The sequence below is a fragment of the Cryptomeria japonica genome, chromosome 6 (assembly GCF_030272615.1).
Source record: "Cryptomeria japonica chromosome 6, Sugi_1.0, whole genome shotgun sequence".
In the NCBI taxonomy this organism is placed as follows: domain Eukaryota; kingdom Viridiplantae; phylum Streptophyta; class Pinopsida; order Cupressales; family Cupressaceae; genus Cryptomeria; species Cryptomeria japonica.
Genome location: NC_081410.1, coordinates 117,700,194 through 117,717,848, shown reverse-complemented (window position 1 = coordinate 117,717,848; position 17,655 = coordinate 117,700,194). Strand labels below are relative to the sequence as shown.

The 17,655-nt window shown below is 38.0% G+C and overlaps 1 protein-coding gene across 7 annotated transcripts in view; it reads right to left on the bottom strand.

Annotated features, from left to right (window-relative positions):
* The window catches only part of LOC131074816 (phosphoglycerate mutase-like protein 1), an 84,741-nt gene that overhangs the window by 43,665 nt on the left and 23,421 nt on the right, over positions 1-17,655 (bottom strand). For all 7 annotated transcript variants that reach the window (XR_009113124.2, XM_058011507.2, XM_058011509.2 and 4 more), the window contains exons 6-7: positions 5,508-5,582; positions 5,202-5,290 (exon numbers count right to left, since the gene is read on the bottom strand). Coding sequence is in view for 6 of the 7 variants with exons in the window: in XM_058011507.2 (XP_057867490.2) it covers positions 5,202-5,290; positions 5,508-5,582 (164 nt within the window). In the remaining variant the exon portion in view is untranslated. The remainder of the gene's footprint in view (positions 1-5,201; positions 5,291-5,507; positions 5,583-17,655) is intronic.

Below are 17,655 nucleotides of genomic sequence, written 5' to 3'. Positions count from 1 at the left end.
CAATTGAAAAGTAACTAGACAGTAAGTTGCTTGGATCAATCCACTAATAACCAACTTTCTTGCCAAGTTATTTCCTGCTTTTATTTTTTCTCTAATCTTTAAACCAATAATATTGATATGACTGAAAATAGTACCTATGACTATGGTATTGAAGTTGGAACCAAATGGTAAACTATAAAGGCATTCCCTTTTGTTGTTGCAGATGTTATAATACTAGACATATGGCTGCCCAATGTTATAGACAAAGAAGGACAATCTGGCTACTTGGTGGAGGGATGTCTCTTCCCGCCACTATTTCGTAGAGAAGAAAGGCTCATGTCAAGAGAGGAACACTATTTCTACTAGCAAGGACAAGAAGGCTGGTTCTTTAGAGGATCCTTCAAAGTGCAAGGTTGACCCCCTGGAACCTTAAAAGAGCGGGTTGATCAGCTAACTCCTCTGAAAGTTGCCACTCCAAGGGCCAAAGTGGGGTACCCATCAATTTGAATGGACAGCCTCAAGGCAATAGATGCTACTTTCCCAAGTTTGGAGGTTGGAGTGTACTCTAAGTGTTCTTTTGATATGTCCCCCAAGGTTGTGGATCCTACAAAAGCATTGAAGGGTGTTGAGGAAAACTGGACAATGGTGTAATTGAAAAGGAAGAAAATGAGACCCCATTCAATATGCTTCTTCGCTCTCATGCTAAAAACAAAGCAAAATCTTAGTAGTGTTTGTAAATCAAGACCAAACCTTGTTTATGGGGTCCCTAATGTTGGATGATGCATAGATGATGCTAGTGAGAGACATGCAAGGGGTTTTTTTGTTTTGTGGGTCAAGGAGCGGTATTTTGTTAGTTGGTTTTAGTCGATGCCTCTTTATGGGCTCTAATGACTTTCAGCCATGATGTAAACTCCATTTATATTAATACAACCAGATGCAACCCCTTAGCTGCTATTTACCTACCAAAAAAAAAAAGAATACACACTAAATAATAAAAAATAGAGAATAGCAAACTTTAAAAATCTTCAGTCCTGATTACAACAACTAAAAAATCTTTGTCACAATGCTTGGAATCAATCTTGGAGACCTTTAAAAATAACAAATGACACACTATATATTTACTCATTAACAACAAAAATTAATTTATTTGAAAATAAGTATTGACTTTTCTATAGACTTTTTACTTTTGTTTTATTAAGTTTTGCATATCAATTTTTATTTATATAAGAATAATAATTATTGATTCGTAATTAAAAATTAATCAATAATTAATATTTTATAAATAAAAAACAATAGACACTTTGATAGGCTCGTTGTTTTCAAGACAATAAACCAGAGTTGTCGGAAATTCCTTTGTCCCTCCCTGGGAACGCGTATCCCCGTATCCGTGCCCATTTCTGAAATGGATAGGTATCCGATACAGCCCAGATACACGTCGAATATTGTACCCACGCATACCCAAAAAACCTTGATTTCCAACCATGCTAGATACTAATGTGATGTGATTTTTTTAAAAAAATTGACATAAATCTTCCTAAATTTAATTTTTTTAAACTTCATTCATGCATTTTTTGAAAAAAAAATGATATTAACAAAACCTACACCAAATGAGAAAGAGAAATGAATCTATTTCAGTGACCCATTTTTTGGGTTATCTTCCAATGCAACTCTACTATATTTGCATATTGTAAAATGTCAAATCAACTTATAGCAATTATGAGTCTATATTGCTTTTGAAGTAATGAAAATCTCCTCGAATAACTTAGAAAATTGTGTTAAATACGTGTATGTGTTTTTTATGAATGACGTTTCCAAACGTATCCAGCCGTATCCATATTGGGGGTCTTAAAAAATAGCCGTATCCGTACCCGATACGGTATCCGTGTCCATGCAACTTTGCAATAAACAATCGATGCATAAGGGTGTCCAAAGGAAATATTGGCACACTTAATGAAAGTAGGTCGATGCCTTTTTAAAAGAAAAGGCAAAAGCACTAATAATATTTGGTACCAAAAGAAAAGTTGTTTTTTTTCAAATTTAATTTTTGAGAAATAATAATTAATAATTTAAAAATAATTCATTTTAATTTGATTTTTTTTAAATAATACTAATTTTTAAATAATTAAAATTAATATTTTTTAATTAAACATGAAAATTTATTTATTTTAGTTTATTTGGCAATAATTTAATAACTTTTTTTTAATCGGTAATTGATGATTTGTATTGAAGTTCAAAAGATTACATATATCAAAAGAGTTACTGCAATCCGAATAGTCCATATATCCACAGAAGATCCCCATATACAAAAAACCTCCTATGCATACAAAAAGTTTCCATATAACCCCCCGAGACTAATTAACATAGATAAACAAAAATCTACAAAAAACCAAACTAAGACCCACTAGCAATGATCAACTCCTTGCCTTTTCCTCCCCCGCCTTTGGAGCCCTCCTAGTGGTCTGCATTGTCAGCTTGATCATCCTAGACTTCCGATGGAAAGCCAATCCACTGTGACCGGTTTCGCAGTTGCTTTTTTGATCCTCCAGGATGCCCTCGCTTCCTTACTCGTGGAGTAACCCAAACCAAAGTCTTCCTTGGTCAATTTTGCATTTAATGGGTCCCATTTCTGCAATTCGCCGCATATCTCCCTCCTCTCCCACGAGCGGATGAATTCTTGCACACCATGCATACCAATCTGAGTCGAGACCCTCTGAACTTCCTTGCCGCAATCGGCACTCCACAATAGGAATGGACGCAATGGTGGGCGATATTCATTAGAGTGGAGCCATACTCCATTCGGGCACACAAACCCTTCGCCATCCCTAGCCATTCTGATAAAACTCTCTAACCCTCGCCTCCAATCCTCCCGCACACTGTTTGTGACTACCCATTGAACTTTATCCACCCCCACAAGTTCGAAACACCACGCAATGAACATAGAAGCAATCTCCACATTCGTACAATACTTATACTCTGCTTGCATGTATTCTTCTCCCAACACAATCTTCACTCGAGTAAGGAAGTCCTAGTCTTCAAATCGGAAAACATTCGATAGACGTTCATCCGAGATGGCACCCCAAAAGGCCACCATTGGCCTCAACGCTCGCAACGAAAATTTTGGTTACATGGCCGCATTGAGCCCTCCCACACCTTCTCAACCAAAACACCACCTTTCTGAGAAAGCAAAATGAAACTTTGTTTGATAACGAGACCAATTGGATTCTTAACGAGGAAGCCAAGGCAGCCAACCTCGTATTAATGACATAATACAAGCCAGGGTGTTAGAATGCATAGAGTGTCATGGCATCATAAATGCCAGTGTGTTCCCAATCGGCAACCTCCAAGATGAACCGACATTCCCGTCACCCTGCCCAAGGAGTCGTGTTGTGAAAACAAAGGATATGGGAAGATATCCTCCCTGCTACCCCATACTACCGCCAAAACTAAGCCAACCATCTCCATTAACTCACACCTATCGTCTTCCCCAATGGACATATGCAACAGTTGCATCGATTTGAATCAAAAAGGGCATTAATGCGCGACAATCCTTATTTCTCCAATTTGTAAAACCAAAGCTTCATTCACGCACTTGTCCACTTCCATGTTGCCACTTCGATAGACATGAGAAATCTTAAAATCTTCGAAGGAGAAAATCTTCGACTTGATGTCTTCTATATCTCGATTCACCTTCCAGCATTGAGAGCCTCCACGAATAATGGCATTGATGATCAGTTGGGAATCACCTTCCAAATGTAGCTTCTCAACTCCAATGCTTATCACCAGCTGAATGGCAAGCAAACCTACCTTCACTTCAGCTTCATTGTTAGTCCCGGATGGTAGACGTTGCCTCCCCGTCGCCACTCGATGTCCTTGACTATTCTTAGCCACACATCCTACACTCAAAGGTCCCAGATTACCTCTAGATGCACCATCAAAGTTAACCTTGATCCAACTTGGTTCTGGTGGCATCCAATCAACTTCACGGGAACCTTGATTACTCGGATCAACCCAAACAAACCCCTTAATGAGGTGATAAATTAGTAACTTTTAAATTAATTAATAGTTGATAATTTTAAATTAAAACAAACCAACAATAATTATATTAACTAAAAATTAAAAATTAATATTTAATAATAATACATTTAACTAAATTTATTAATTAATACTCGATAATAAATTATCATTTTTTAAAGTAATAATCAAAGTTTAAAATTGACAAACAAATTACAAATATTAGGTAGCTGATTTTTTATTTTTTTGAGTTTTGACATAACATTTTGTTTTTATCAAAATACAAATTTTGGACTTGGACTACAACACAATTTGTAATATAGTAAAAACAATGACTTTATGACTTAGACATTTGACAAACAAACTCACTTGGTAATGGCAAAGAAGCTTCTTATAACATATCAAGTTTCAGATTGGGTACAACATGATGTAGAAAATGGATGAAAGACACCTAGAGAGTGAAAAGAAATCTCATACTCTTCGAGCTTCAAGATGAATCTAAAAGTGTGATGCTTGCTGGTATAGACAGTTGTAAAATGTTGCAGCTCAATATTTGGTTTCCAAACAAATGTTATCCCTAGGTTCAGGCCCTGAATCCCAACCATGGATGATGCTTCCTCGAGTGACACATTAATTAGATACCAATTCTATTAAGTCATGCATTGTTGCATTAGTATATTGATCAATACCTGAACAAAGTTCTTATAAATAATTAAACACAATTATGTTTATTAGCATCTCAATGAGTGAAAGTTGAGACTTATGCCTTGGAATTTGCAAGTTGAAAGATATTGTCAGGTGTTAAGTGGTACAACTGTAACCTGACAGTGCATCTAAACTCTAAAGGCAGTTTTGACAGAAAACTTCTATTTTGGCTACATTTTATTTTGTCATAAATATACAAAAGATGGTAAAATGTTATGAGTAGTAGTGCAATATCCTGTAAGGAAGCAAGGTTATCTTCAAAGATCTGTTTAAACTCTAACATACATCTACGTGAATAACTTTTCAAAACTAATTTGAATACCATCTGAACTAATTTGGCTCAATTATACAATACTCAAATCATAATGTTGTCAGGACTCTCAAGGCCAAAGGAAAACTAAATACTCTGCATATTATCATGTGTGCTACTCCTAAATTTCTATAATGCCAAGTCATACAATTACATTCATGGGAAAATCTTGACAGGAAATTTCAACAATACAGACCAGTTAAGAAATGCTACTCCACAAGCTGCAATATCATATTCTTTTTCTCTAGTATTTGGCTTCCACAAAACATCCTCATCTGTTTCTACCTATATATAGGAAGAGCCCAATTTCAAATCTCATGGTTATGACTAACAATAACATGCAACAAATAAGAATGCTACATCATCGAGCCAACAACAAGCACAACCCATGGTCAATGCAAAATAAAGAGAAATCATACATAAACAAGAAATCATTTTTGAGGTTTGAATAAAACAGATCAAATTTGAGAATCCTTTATAAATGTTCACCTTAATATCTTACCAGTGAAAAATCAATGGCAGGGAAAAGGGTCTGGCACTCACTGATGCTTTTTCTCTGCTCACAAGAATGTGGCCCCTGAAAAGAATTTTTTGTTATTAAACAACAGTAGCTATATGAAAATCACAACTTTTCCTTTTGAATCCTATTTTATAATGGAGAGGCCCAACTGTCCCTTGTAGCAATGTAACCAGCACATTATAAAAAGAGTACGCAGCTAAGAAATTGAGTCAGTGTATGAACACCAAAATGAGGTTATGAACTTGTATTTATATCCTCTTGCAGTTTACAATGACTAGCCTGGATCTCTCTTCAAGATTAGGATTCACAATCATAACATCATCAATTATTAACTTTGCCAAACCACAATAAAACACTAACTAAAATACTCCACACACTAAAGTCATATGAGTCACCAGGACTTGCTGAAAATTGAGAACTTGAGTTTGCCTTGACCCTTTGCTGTCTGAATGTCTATAGTGCTTGATATGAAATATACAAAGCAGTAGACTTTCTTTATTAACTGAATAAAAATTTGTTTCCCTTCCCTTTCTTAGGGTGTATAAAGGCCTGACACTGATCCATAGATCAGGAAAAATGTAATCAGGAAATAGCAGGGGTTTGGCAAAAAATGGATTTATGCAAAAGAGTTAATTGTTTTTGCTCTTTGTGCAAATTCTTTATTTCTCAGACAGTGAATATGCATTCACTGCAGCAACCACAGAATTCATCACACTGATTTCACAATTACTGCAAAATTTTATCAAACTCCCTGGCAATCACATGTTTGCCACAATGTCAGTGGAATCGATTCTGTGACTAGTACAGCAAGTTGAGAACGAGAAATAAACAGCACCTTTTGGGATTCATATTTTCATGATATTTTTTGTGTATCCTGACCTGAGTAAAAAGTTCTCTTCATTTTTTTTGTGTAAATAACCTTGGGAGTTTGATTTTCCGTCGCATAGAGCACTACTTTTTTTCCATATAAATGGAACTTCAGCTACATGGTCTAATAGATTTGTGTGAACACCTCAACTGAATGTAAAATTGATTTCTCAATACCATATTAGTATCTCCCATGCCAACAACATAGAAGTGATCAGTCCTAAGGTTATTCTCAATTGTGGAATCTTCTTCATGTAAGGAATGGTGCATCCATCCACTAAAGTCTTTTGTCCATGGACCTCTCTTGACCACCAATCCTTCACAAAAAAAGTTGTGCATTGTCCCACTATCAAATAGTACCATGACCCTTTGCCCATGCAACACTAAAAGTCTAAAAGGGTTGTACTAGAATATTGAAGAGAGTGGCTAAAGTGCCTCCAAAATTACTTCTTTTAGTCTTTTAGGATATGGCTCCTCTATAGATTCAAGCTCCTCAATTTCACGTTCTTCATCTGAAACCACTCCAATGTAATGCACTTGCCCATAACCAAGACATGTATTTCCTTGTTCCAATGGCTCTCTATAGCTGAAGCATGGCTTCTTTCGTCTCAATTCATTCTTTGTTTTTTTGTCCTTTCTAGATGACAAATTCTTTGATTGTGTGATCCCTTTCTTAAAAGGTTTCTTTGGAGGAGGTTTTGGCAGGAATCTACACTTAGGAACTAAATTATTTAATTTCAGGGCCCTCTTAATTGCCTCTTGTGAAGAAGGTGGTTTGAAAGCCTTCACCAAATCCTTGAGATGTTCAAATAGACCTCCATCAAAAGCACAGTAAGACTCCTTTTAGACATCAAGAACCATCATTGACAATTTTTTGAAATTTCACCACAATTATCCACAAAGTTCTACTATTTGAGCTGGTCCAACTCTCTAAAACGGCCCTCAATTTCTTTTTGGTTTATCAATCTTCTGTTGAACTCGTCATAGATGTTGATGAGGCTATGATCCTAGGTGAGCAGCCCATGTTACCACCACCCATGAACTATGTCTTCCAAATGAAGGGTGGAAAACTTAATGTCTTATTCAAACATGGGTTTAGGTGACAAGTACGTTTCTAGCTTTTGGATCCAAGAACAAGCTAGACACTTGTGTGATCCCTTTCTTAAAAGGTTTCTTGGAGGAGTTTTTGGCAGGAATCTAGACTTAGGAACTAAAGTATTTAATGTTGAAGCCCTCTTAATTGTCTCTTGTAAAGAAGATGGTTTGGAAGCCTTCATCAAATCCTTGACAAGTTCAGATAGACCCACCATCAAAAGCACAGTAAGAATCCTTTCAGAGACATCAATAACCATCATCGACAATTTTTGAAATTTCGCCACAATTATCCACAAAATTGTAATATTTAAGCTAGGACAACTCCCTAAAACAGTCCTCAAATTCTTTTTGGTTTATCAATCTTATGTTGAACTCATCATAGGTGTTGATGAATCTATGATCCTAGGTGAGCAGCCCATGGTACCACCTCTCATTAGCTATGTCTTCCAAATGAAGGGTGGTAAAGTTAATGGCTTATTCAAACATGAGTTTACGTGACAAGTATGTTTCTAGCTTTTGGATCCAAGAACAAGCTAGACACTTCTTTGATCCATCAAAAGTAGGAAGAGGTGGCTTTCCAATGTATGTTGTAAATCCCTATTATGCTAATCTCTCATAGGCCTTCATTTCTTGGTCGATTTCTCATCTATAGAGATTTGCAGGGGATATTTCTGCCTAAATATTTGGTGCAATAGAGCTATATTAAATGCAACAAATTGCAATATCACCAGCCACTAGATTTTAGTCTTCCAGCACAAGTGGTCCTTCCCTTTCTATGAAACTAGGTCAAAAGGATATAACCATAGAATGAATCATGGGCCTATTGTTGTTATCATTGTTTGCCAATACACCCCTCCTTAATATGATTCTAGGCTACTCTATGAATACTCAAGTTTTGCCCTAGGTTGCCAAATTGGGTATGGGTACGGGTACACAGGTACGAAATGCAGGTACGGCAGAATTTTTTGGGGGAGGTTGGATACATTCATACACAAATAAAATTATATATACATATATATAGCTAAAAAACAGAATTAAGATCAGAATGTCATATACCAATACATATGCTAAACAAAACCATTACAAATTTCAAATTTTGAAACATAACGTACTAATATAAATTCAGTTTTCAATATCAAAAAGATAAAACTGGAATCACTAATCAGTTATGAGTTCACTAATCAACACCATATTAGTCATCATCAATATCAAGGTTTTCAATAACATTAACATTAGATGATGGAACCTGTTGTGACCATTTCACACATCGCCCCATTAAAATGGGGACCCCCTCTTTTCGCTTTTGTTTTGCCTATTCTTCTCTCTGCTTTTAGGGTTTTGAGTGAGTGAGTTGTCTGTCTGGGCTAGGGCTAAACCTTAGGGGTTTCTTCCGTATATTTTCAAGCTGAGTCCAGTCAAATTTTGAAAGTTATTAAGCATCCTTCCAAGGATTGATTATTGAAGTAAGGTGAGTCTGTCAGGAAAGTCAATAAGATAGGTCTCAGGTTAGGTCTAGTCAGGGTTTTTGAGGGAAAATTCAAATTTTGTCTAAGTGTTAGCATTTTGAAGATGAAATTGTGTATTCTTGCCTAGGTGAATTTTGATCAAATTTCGGAGGCAAGATGATGCCTGAAGCAGCAAAAGCGCTCCTGTCCCTCTCTAAGGGACCAGGGCGAATTTCATTCTAAGTGCAATTTCTTATTTTGCGATGGCTTGCTAACTAATTCCTGACCTTGATGATGACCTAACTCTGCCTTGTGAAATGATTGGAGACCTAAATTTTGAATATATTAGCCAGAAAGGACAAAAGCGCTCCTGTCCCTCTTCAAGGGACCAGGGCGAAAATGTTATTTTATGCATATTTGTCACTGACTTTTCTATTTTGTTTTGTGCAGGGTCTCCCAGGGTGAGAATCGAATGTGACTTGGTACTTTTGAAGATTTTGAAGGCACGAAAATGATGGATTTTGAAGGATTAAGAGAAAAGTGCTCCTGTCCCTCTCCCAGGGACAAGGGCGAAAAGACTTATTTGAGTCATTCCTGGCCTTGTTTGGTCAAATTGAAACATCAAAGACATGACGGAGGACAAAATGAACATGACAAAGCATCCTGACTTTATTAAAAACAAAGAAATGATGGAGTTTTTGCCTAGAAGGTCAAAAGTGCTCCTGTCCTTCACTGAAGGACCAGAGCGATTTTCTCTATATGCACAATTTTAGACTTTTTTTGGGCATTAACTTTTATTCATAGCGTGAAGTAAGATGAAATCTTCCCTAGCAAAGGAATTTCGAGGTGAAAGATGAAGCAATTTGATCATGGTGACAAAAAGTGCTCTTGTCCCTCACTAAAGGACCGGAGCTTGAATTTCAAATTTGCACTATCTTTGCAAGATTAAAGTGATTTTACGATTTGAAGAGGTCAAGGGAAGCATGTTTTGTCCATTGAATATAATTTAAGCGGTCTACAAAGGAGTAAATCAACCCAGATGTAAAAAAGTGCTCCGGTCCCTCACTGAAGGACCATGGCGTTTTTTCAAGTTTCTCCTCTTTGTTTGAGATTTTATGGCAAAACTTGACTTGGATGGGAAGGACGAATGATGTTTTATGCCTTAGATGCGATTGAAGGTTTAAAAGACAAGGAAATATACCATGAAGGCAAAAAAGTGCTCCTGTCCCTCTCCAAGGGACCAGAGCGACTTTCTAAAAAGTGCTCCTGTCCCTCTCCAAGGGTCCAGAGCGATTTTCCAAAAAGTGCAAATTTCTTGCAAAGCCAAGGCAAGATTGTGATTGAAATGAATGGAAGAAGACATGATTAGCCCATTGAAGATAATTTGGAAGTTTAGCAAAGGACAGACAAACTTGAATTTGCAAAAAGTGCTCCTGTCCCTCTCCAAGGGACCAGGGCGAAAAACATGTTATCTAGCTCTCCTCTCCAATTTTGGACAAATCTAGGCCAAGGCGCAAGTTTGAAAGGACGTTTAAAATGCTTCAAGGTGGAATTGAGATGCAAGAGTTGCAAATTTTGATGACAATTGGCAAAAGTGCTCTTGTCCCTCACCAAGGGACCAGGGCGAAATTTCCAAATATGCCCATTTGCCTTACATTTTGAAATGCTATTTTTGTTTGCAGGGCTCAAGAAGGAGTGGGGAATGATGTTCTACGCCTTGAGGGTAATTTGAAGTTGATGTGATCAAGAATTTGTGCAATGGACTCAAAAGTGCTCCTGTCCCTCACTGAAGGACCAGGGCGATTTTTATGAAATCAACAATTTCCCTCCGAGATTATGCTAAGGCAAGGTTGTGCGAGATGGGAAGGATCTTCTAAAGCATGATGAATAAAGGTTTGACTTCAAAAATTGAGAATCCTAGCCTAAAAATGAAAAAGCGCTCTTGTCCTTCATTGGAGGACCAGGGCGAAAATCTTGGGAGAGCTTATTTTGCCTTGCTAAAACGAGTTAAGCATGCATGGAACAAGTGAAAGAGATCATTGCTCACTCTACAACGAGAATCGACAAATGAAAGATGAAGGATTGAGGACAAAAGTGAAAAAGTGCTCCTGTCCCTCACCCAGGGTCCAGGGCGAAAATGTCATAAGGCACGTCCTTTCTAAAAATCAAGTGAATTAAACTTAAGACTCCAATCAGAATTGCCATTTTAAAATGCCTAGATGAAGTTTTGAACGTAAAAATAAGGAATGCAAGGCCTAGATTGAAAAAGTGCTCCTGTCCCTCTCCAAGGGACCAGAGCGAAGTCATTGGCATTCATTATTTTTTGCCATATCCCAACGTTAACATCCTCCAAATCACATGAAATGCCAAAATCACCAACTTCGAAATATTTGAAAAAAATTAATTAAATTGGCATTTAATAAAGGGCGCATGGGCATTTAATAAATTAATTTTTAGCCTCAAAAAATCGATTTTTTTTATTATTAAGGCATTTAAAATTAATTTTTGTGAAATTAAAATTGAAAATAGGGCGCTTGAGGTATTATTTTTATTTATTTTATTAAGTCGGCCTCTTGTTTTTGCAAATTTATTTATTTTTTGGCCTATTTTTATCAAGTCGGCCTATGGGGAGGTGAAGTGGTAAGCGTCCTATATAATAGAGGTGTTTTGATCAGATTTAATCCATCGTTCATTCATTATTTCAAGTGCGATTTGGAGACCAAGAAGAAGGTGCGAAAGCTAGTCTATTTGGAGCGAATTATCCTAACTGTTGAAGGCTTAAGGTGGTGGAGTTGATGCTTATAAAGACTAAAGGAGGCACATTTTGCTAAAGGAAGGACTTCGATCTACATTTTGCCTAGCGAATTCTCCTTATTTTTGCATCATTTTTTAGAATTAATTCTCAAAGTGGAGGTATGGCGAGATCATCCTAGTTCCAATGTTGAAGTTTTGAATTTTGAACTTTAGTTTTTGAAAATTGCGTAGTTAATTACGAAATGATAACTCAAGATTTATCATGAAGTTTCCTAATTAAAATCTTAAATCTTCCTTTCTACTCTATATTTCTACGTTGCAAAATATATTACTCATTATGAAATGTTGTGTAGGTGTCAAGATGGCGACTCCAAAGGCAGGAGCATCCACTAGTCGTCCAGCCCTCATGAAGGAAGATCAGAGGAATGAAGAATTGGAGACCAAGATCGTGTCCAAGTGGAGCAACATTGGAGATACCAACTTGGGGAACTTCAGTGTCAAGAAGTTTCGAGAGGTCCCTTACATTGGCAAGCCATCACCTGTCGCAAAGAGAATAATTGAAAGTGGCATCATCAAGGCGGCCGGTTTCCCTCCAGCAGTCCAGTGCCATGAGCTGATGATCAAGTGAGCCCGCCATTATGACCCACAATCAAGATCAATCGTATCCAAGGAAGGGAACACTTTGGCTTACCTTTCAGAGGAGGCTATAAGTGAAGCTCTCGATCTTCCAGAGCATAAAGATATGATTTACAAAAGCCTAGAAGGAGCCAGGTCGATGTATGAAGATGATCCAAACTCTTGCTTGAGCATCATCAATAAGAATTGGTTACTCAAAAGTCGTCCTCGCCTGAGCAAGATTCCCAATACACCACATAGGATTGAGTTACAGGGGCTCCTCAGGCCTTCTATTTTGAGAAGTGGATGTTCTACTTCATCCAAGTGATAGTTCAAGGAAAAGGAACGATTCATTGGGCTAGAATTATTAGCCATTGCTTGGATGTGCAGTTAAGAAGACTAAAGCCTACCAAGTCATTTCACATGAGCTCATACATCATATATGCCTTGGTCAGGAGTTTCGAATATGCAGGACTACCTCATAGAGGAGTGATCGGAAGAGGACCCGGAGAGGTGAGAGTTTTTGACTCTTATGTTCATTTGCATCATCCACCAAGAAGTGACTACAAGTTAGTCAATGATACCTTCACGATGAACATCACTAGGATATTGCAAGGCGGGATTCACAACCGACTATCTCTGGATGCACAAGAGCTTGTAAAGAGGTATGGTGCTTGGTTCATCCAGTTTCAAAAGTTTACTTATATCAAAGTTCATGGGTGTCCCTCACCTCCCTACATGTTGCCGAGGTATCCGACAGACAAGATAGTGCTACTTGAGGTGACTAGGCAGTTGGCAGACTATGCAAAGGCATTCAGACACAGGCATAGAAATGGAGTTCTCATGCCCATCATATTGGGGAATTCAGTTGAGGTATGTCCTAATGCTCTAGCCTTGGATGATGCAGAGAGGGAGTTGGCCTCATATTCATTCACGTTCTTTGCCTTAAGGGAGAATTTTGATCCTTATGGGTATATAGAAGAGACATATGGTAGGAAGTACAAGCACGAATTTCAGGTAGAAGACTTTTGGATGAATTTCTCAAGTGATTTAGAAGTGAAAAGAAAGATGCATTCCAGATTACCTTTAGATTTCATCAGGAAATGCAAAGTTTACAGAGTGGCCGATTAAGCTCAAGACAGTGGCAGGCATCTCCAGTCATCCTATGACAGAGAAGACAAGGCAGTGAAGATAGATAGGAACGAGCCTGAGATTACAGACTTGAGGGTTTTGATGGCTCCAATTTTGTCATGTACTCCCAGATGGGTGGATGTACAACATCAAAAGTTAAGAGAATAGAACGTACCAATGACTTATACTTTGGAGGAAAGACCAGAGGAAGGAGGAGCAAGCGCAAGTGAAGACAATTCTCATCCTAGAGGCGCAAAGAGGAAAGAAAGACCCGAGAAAAGGGAACCCTCCAAGAAGAAGCAAGAGGCTAATCGAGATCGCTCATCAGGTACATCATCTCGACATGAGAAAAGGACAAGTCAAGTTGAAGGACAAGAGATGACGATGCCTAAGGTGGATGAATCCATGGAGTCAATGGTATAGAATGATAAACCTGAAAAGGGGAAGGCACCTCAGCATTCGTCAAGTTGATCTCCCCAAGTCAATGAACTACATGAAGACAAGAATGATGATGAAGTGACATCTCCTCTCCGAGAAGACGAACCATTGCCTAAAGAGATACAAGTTAGAGAGACAAGATCCGCCATTCCCGATTGGTTGAAGGAGAGACTGACAAGGGTGATTGTGATTGAGGATGAAGATAATGTAATTGACTTAGAGAGCCTTGTAGGAAATTCTCAGGAAGTAACGGAGAAGAAGAAGGCCACCAAGATGTCCAAGATGATTAGAGATGAGACAGGGTCCAGGAAATTGCAGATAGCTACACCAGCAGTGGACAAGTATGAAGGTGAAATTCTTGCAGAAGAGTATGATGTAGAAACATTTGAGCTTGGTCCACTCACTGCTGAGCAGGCACTGGATGAGGCAACCGATTCATTTGAAGTACTTAAAGACAAGCTTAAAGAAGAAAATGGAAAAGAATAGAAAGCTTGAGAGAGAGGTTGGTGCTTGGAGAGGCTCCTTTAGCCATCTCAATCAGCCCTTGGGACGTCAGGATCCAGCAGTGTCTCATGTGCAAGCACTTCCCCTTGAATCAGTTGGCGAGGCAGAGAGAGTCAAGAGCTTGGTTTAGCTTATGAGCTCTTGGATTGACAAATCCCACACAGTTGTCGTTGAATTTGCAACAAGAATGATGCAGACAATCCACCGAGATATCCAAGTCCTTGAGATCATCCACAACCTAATGATAACAGTAGCCGCTTTCGCTCACACTAGAGATGTTATCATTCCTGTTCTGCAAGTGATCAGGCAAACCCCAAGGAAGATCCTAGCACAAGAAAAGATAATGGATGGAGGAGCTCATAATTTACTTCAGTGGTCAACTCTACTCCAGATGAAAGAGGTTCTTTTTTAGGACATCAGCACCAAATGCAATCAAGTGGAGGGCGTCATCCATCCAATTCAGGATAAGGTGTTTGAGGTGTTATGTACCATTCTCGGCAGGAGGATCGAAGTTGAGACAGATGTGGACCTTCAAGAGTTGGAAGAAAGAATCAAGGTCATCTTTTGCAAAGATGAGAATGTCATCACAGATGAGCAACGGGATCTAATGTTCGCTACTATGCTCCTGATTGAGAAGATCAAAGAACTCGAACCTGGATGGGATACGGCTCTTCTCAAGGCCTTTGATCAGGTTATCCACTTGGAGGAACGAATGAGGAATCTTCCCGAGATTCCTATTGCTGAGATTGAAGGAATTGTGTCCAGATTCATTGCATATGCTAAGAAAGAGCATTGGAAAGGAAATAAGGTTCTAGAAGAGAGGTTGTTGTAGATGATGTGGCACCTTAATTATCATTGGTCTATGTTTCCTAGATTTTTGTGCCAATTAAATATTTGGCTATGCATTTAATATTGTTCAACTAAAAAGGGAACTTTTTGTAACAAACCCTAATTAGGGTTTAGATGTCAGAATCTCAGTCGTTGATCTTCTTTTGATCTGGCCCGTTCATTGTAATTGAGGATGCTATATATACCCTCACTCATTTTCATTTTGTCATTAGATATAGTCAGATATTAGCAATTAGATATTAGAGAGAAGAAAGTTATTTTGTAGCAAGATTGAGCATTGAAGAAAGAATTTCAAGCAATTGTTGTCTATTTTGGCTTTGAGATCAATAAAATATTGAAGTTATGGTGTTTTATTGCAATTCTTGTGGCTATCTTCATGGTTGTTTACTTTCTTGAATCATTCTCGATCGAAGTAGCATTTTAGTTTGAAGGACTAAGTGTTGGGCTTGATCTTTAGTGAGATTCACGTTCCAAACCACTAGCTTCTTACTGATTGTAAGGACGCCTTGTGTGGTCAACTGGAGATATTTGGATTGCTTAAACCTTCAATCATTATTGAACTATTGATATGTACCTTCATGGTAGTGTCTATAATTCTTGATGATTTGAAAATCACTAATCACCTTAGAAGATCGCATCAATTCCAGTAGAGTTGTAATTGCTTGGCAATACTGAAATTGGTAGAATCTTACCAAGTCTAGCCTACATTGAGTCATTCTTAGGATTAGATTAGAATTCATCTCTTGCAAACCCTATCTTTTGATCTTTTTGAGAACTTGTTAGTTTTTAGGAAAATTTTGTTCCTGTAGTTCGGAAACGTAAGGCCCCTTGAAGAAACAGCATTCACAATGACCACTGGTGCTTATCCACACGTAGAGATCCTACATCGAAAGAACCTTGGAGTCATCCTGATTGATCCTTTTTCGCGACATCTTCAGCAATCAGAGGCTTTATTCAAGAGAGGATAAGGTACCCTTGGGTATTTTATTCTGTGTTTGATTGTGTACAAAATACACGTCAACAGAACCCCACTGCCACTTGCAATAAAAGTGTGTTGACTACTCGATTCCTCAATAACTAAAGATTGTACAACAATAGAAAAATCCAAGTCAGTATGCTCCAATTCTACATCCCACAACTTTGTTGCCCCTTCCTTGTACTCATCATTTTTGTGAGTAAGAAGGTGCAAGTTGGAATACACATAGGCTAGATCCTCTTCTTTGCTTAATGCCAATCGATTGGGCTTCATTGAGGAGATGGATATGTACTCCAGTTCCATTCAGCTGAAGAAGAACTAGCAACCTATTGAAGCAAAGGGATCTCTCATTAGAGTCTTTAAATTAACAATTTTGTAAATCAAATTCAACTTTGAAAATATTAATTTTTAAATAACAACCAAATTTAGGGAGGGGGTAAAAACTCATAAACTTACTCGTGATAAAACTTTGATTGCAAGAACTTGGAGATGTGGCAATTTGTCTCCGTTGAGGTACCACAGAGAGTGAGCATCCTTCTATTACTTGTCATGATGAGCAGCAAGGCTGTGACCAATGGAGGCTGCAGAATCAGCAAATTCACTTGTAATTGTATCTTCCATTTCAATATCAGGGTAGAGTTTAGTAAGAGCTTCCCTAAACCCCTCACCGACTTTTGTATCACAATATGGTGGCACCCTTGTTGGCATACCAAGGATCTCTTCACTATAATGTTTGGGAGTCAATAAGGAAGCAAGAAGATGGAGGGGGTGGTCATTTTGTTCCGTTGCTCAACATAAATTGAGTACATCTCTTTGAAGAAGGTTTCTTTAGGGTCTTGCTCTTTTGCATTTATGATGAATTTTATTTTCTCGATCATTGAGTCTATTCGACCATAAACCTTCCCCAAGCATTGGGGACACCACACCATCACCATCACATATGTCAAGAGCTTCAAAAGACCTCTGCCTTCTCCAAACCTTTTGAGGCATACCCTCCTTTTTCTCTTGACGAAAATTTGAAAGTTGTTGGGGATACTAAATCACTAGAGGCATCCCTAAAGTCCAATGACAAATATTTTGCATTGGTTATTGATGCAATGCATGTATTCCAGCCTCCAGTTCTATCTTCTCTTAGATCCTTTGTGGCTAAGGAGGCTTCTCCTTTAGCCAGGTTGATTGTGATCTCTCACATTGATGCTTCAAGGCTGATTTATCCTAGCGAGAACAATCCTTTAGACTCTTCAGAAAGATGATCCACGCTAACAAAAGAAAAGAAGACATCCTCTGCAAATGACACTCAAGTCACTTGCAAGATGTCTCTTTGTTCTCATTTTAAGAAAGGCTGGCATGTTTTAGTCAAACATACAATGGTATCCATATACTCAATTTTTATGTAGGTCTTGTAATACAACCTTGAAAAATTTCCATCTTAGTTTTCATGGATGAGATGTCTTAT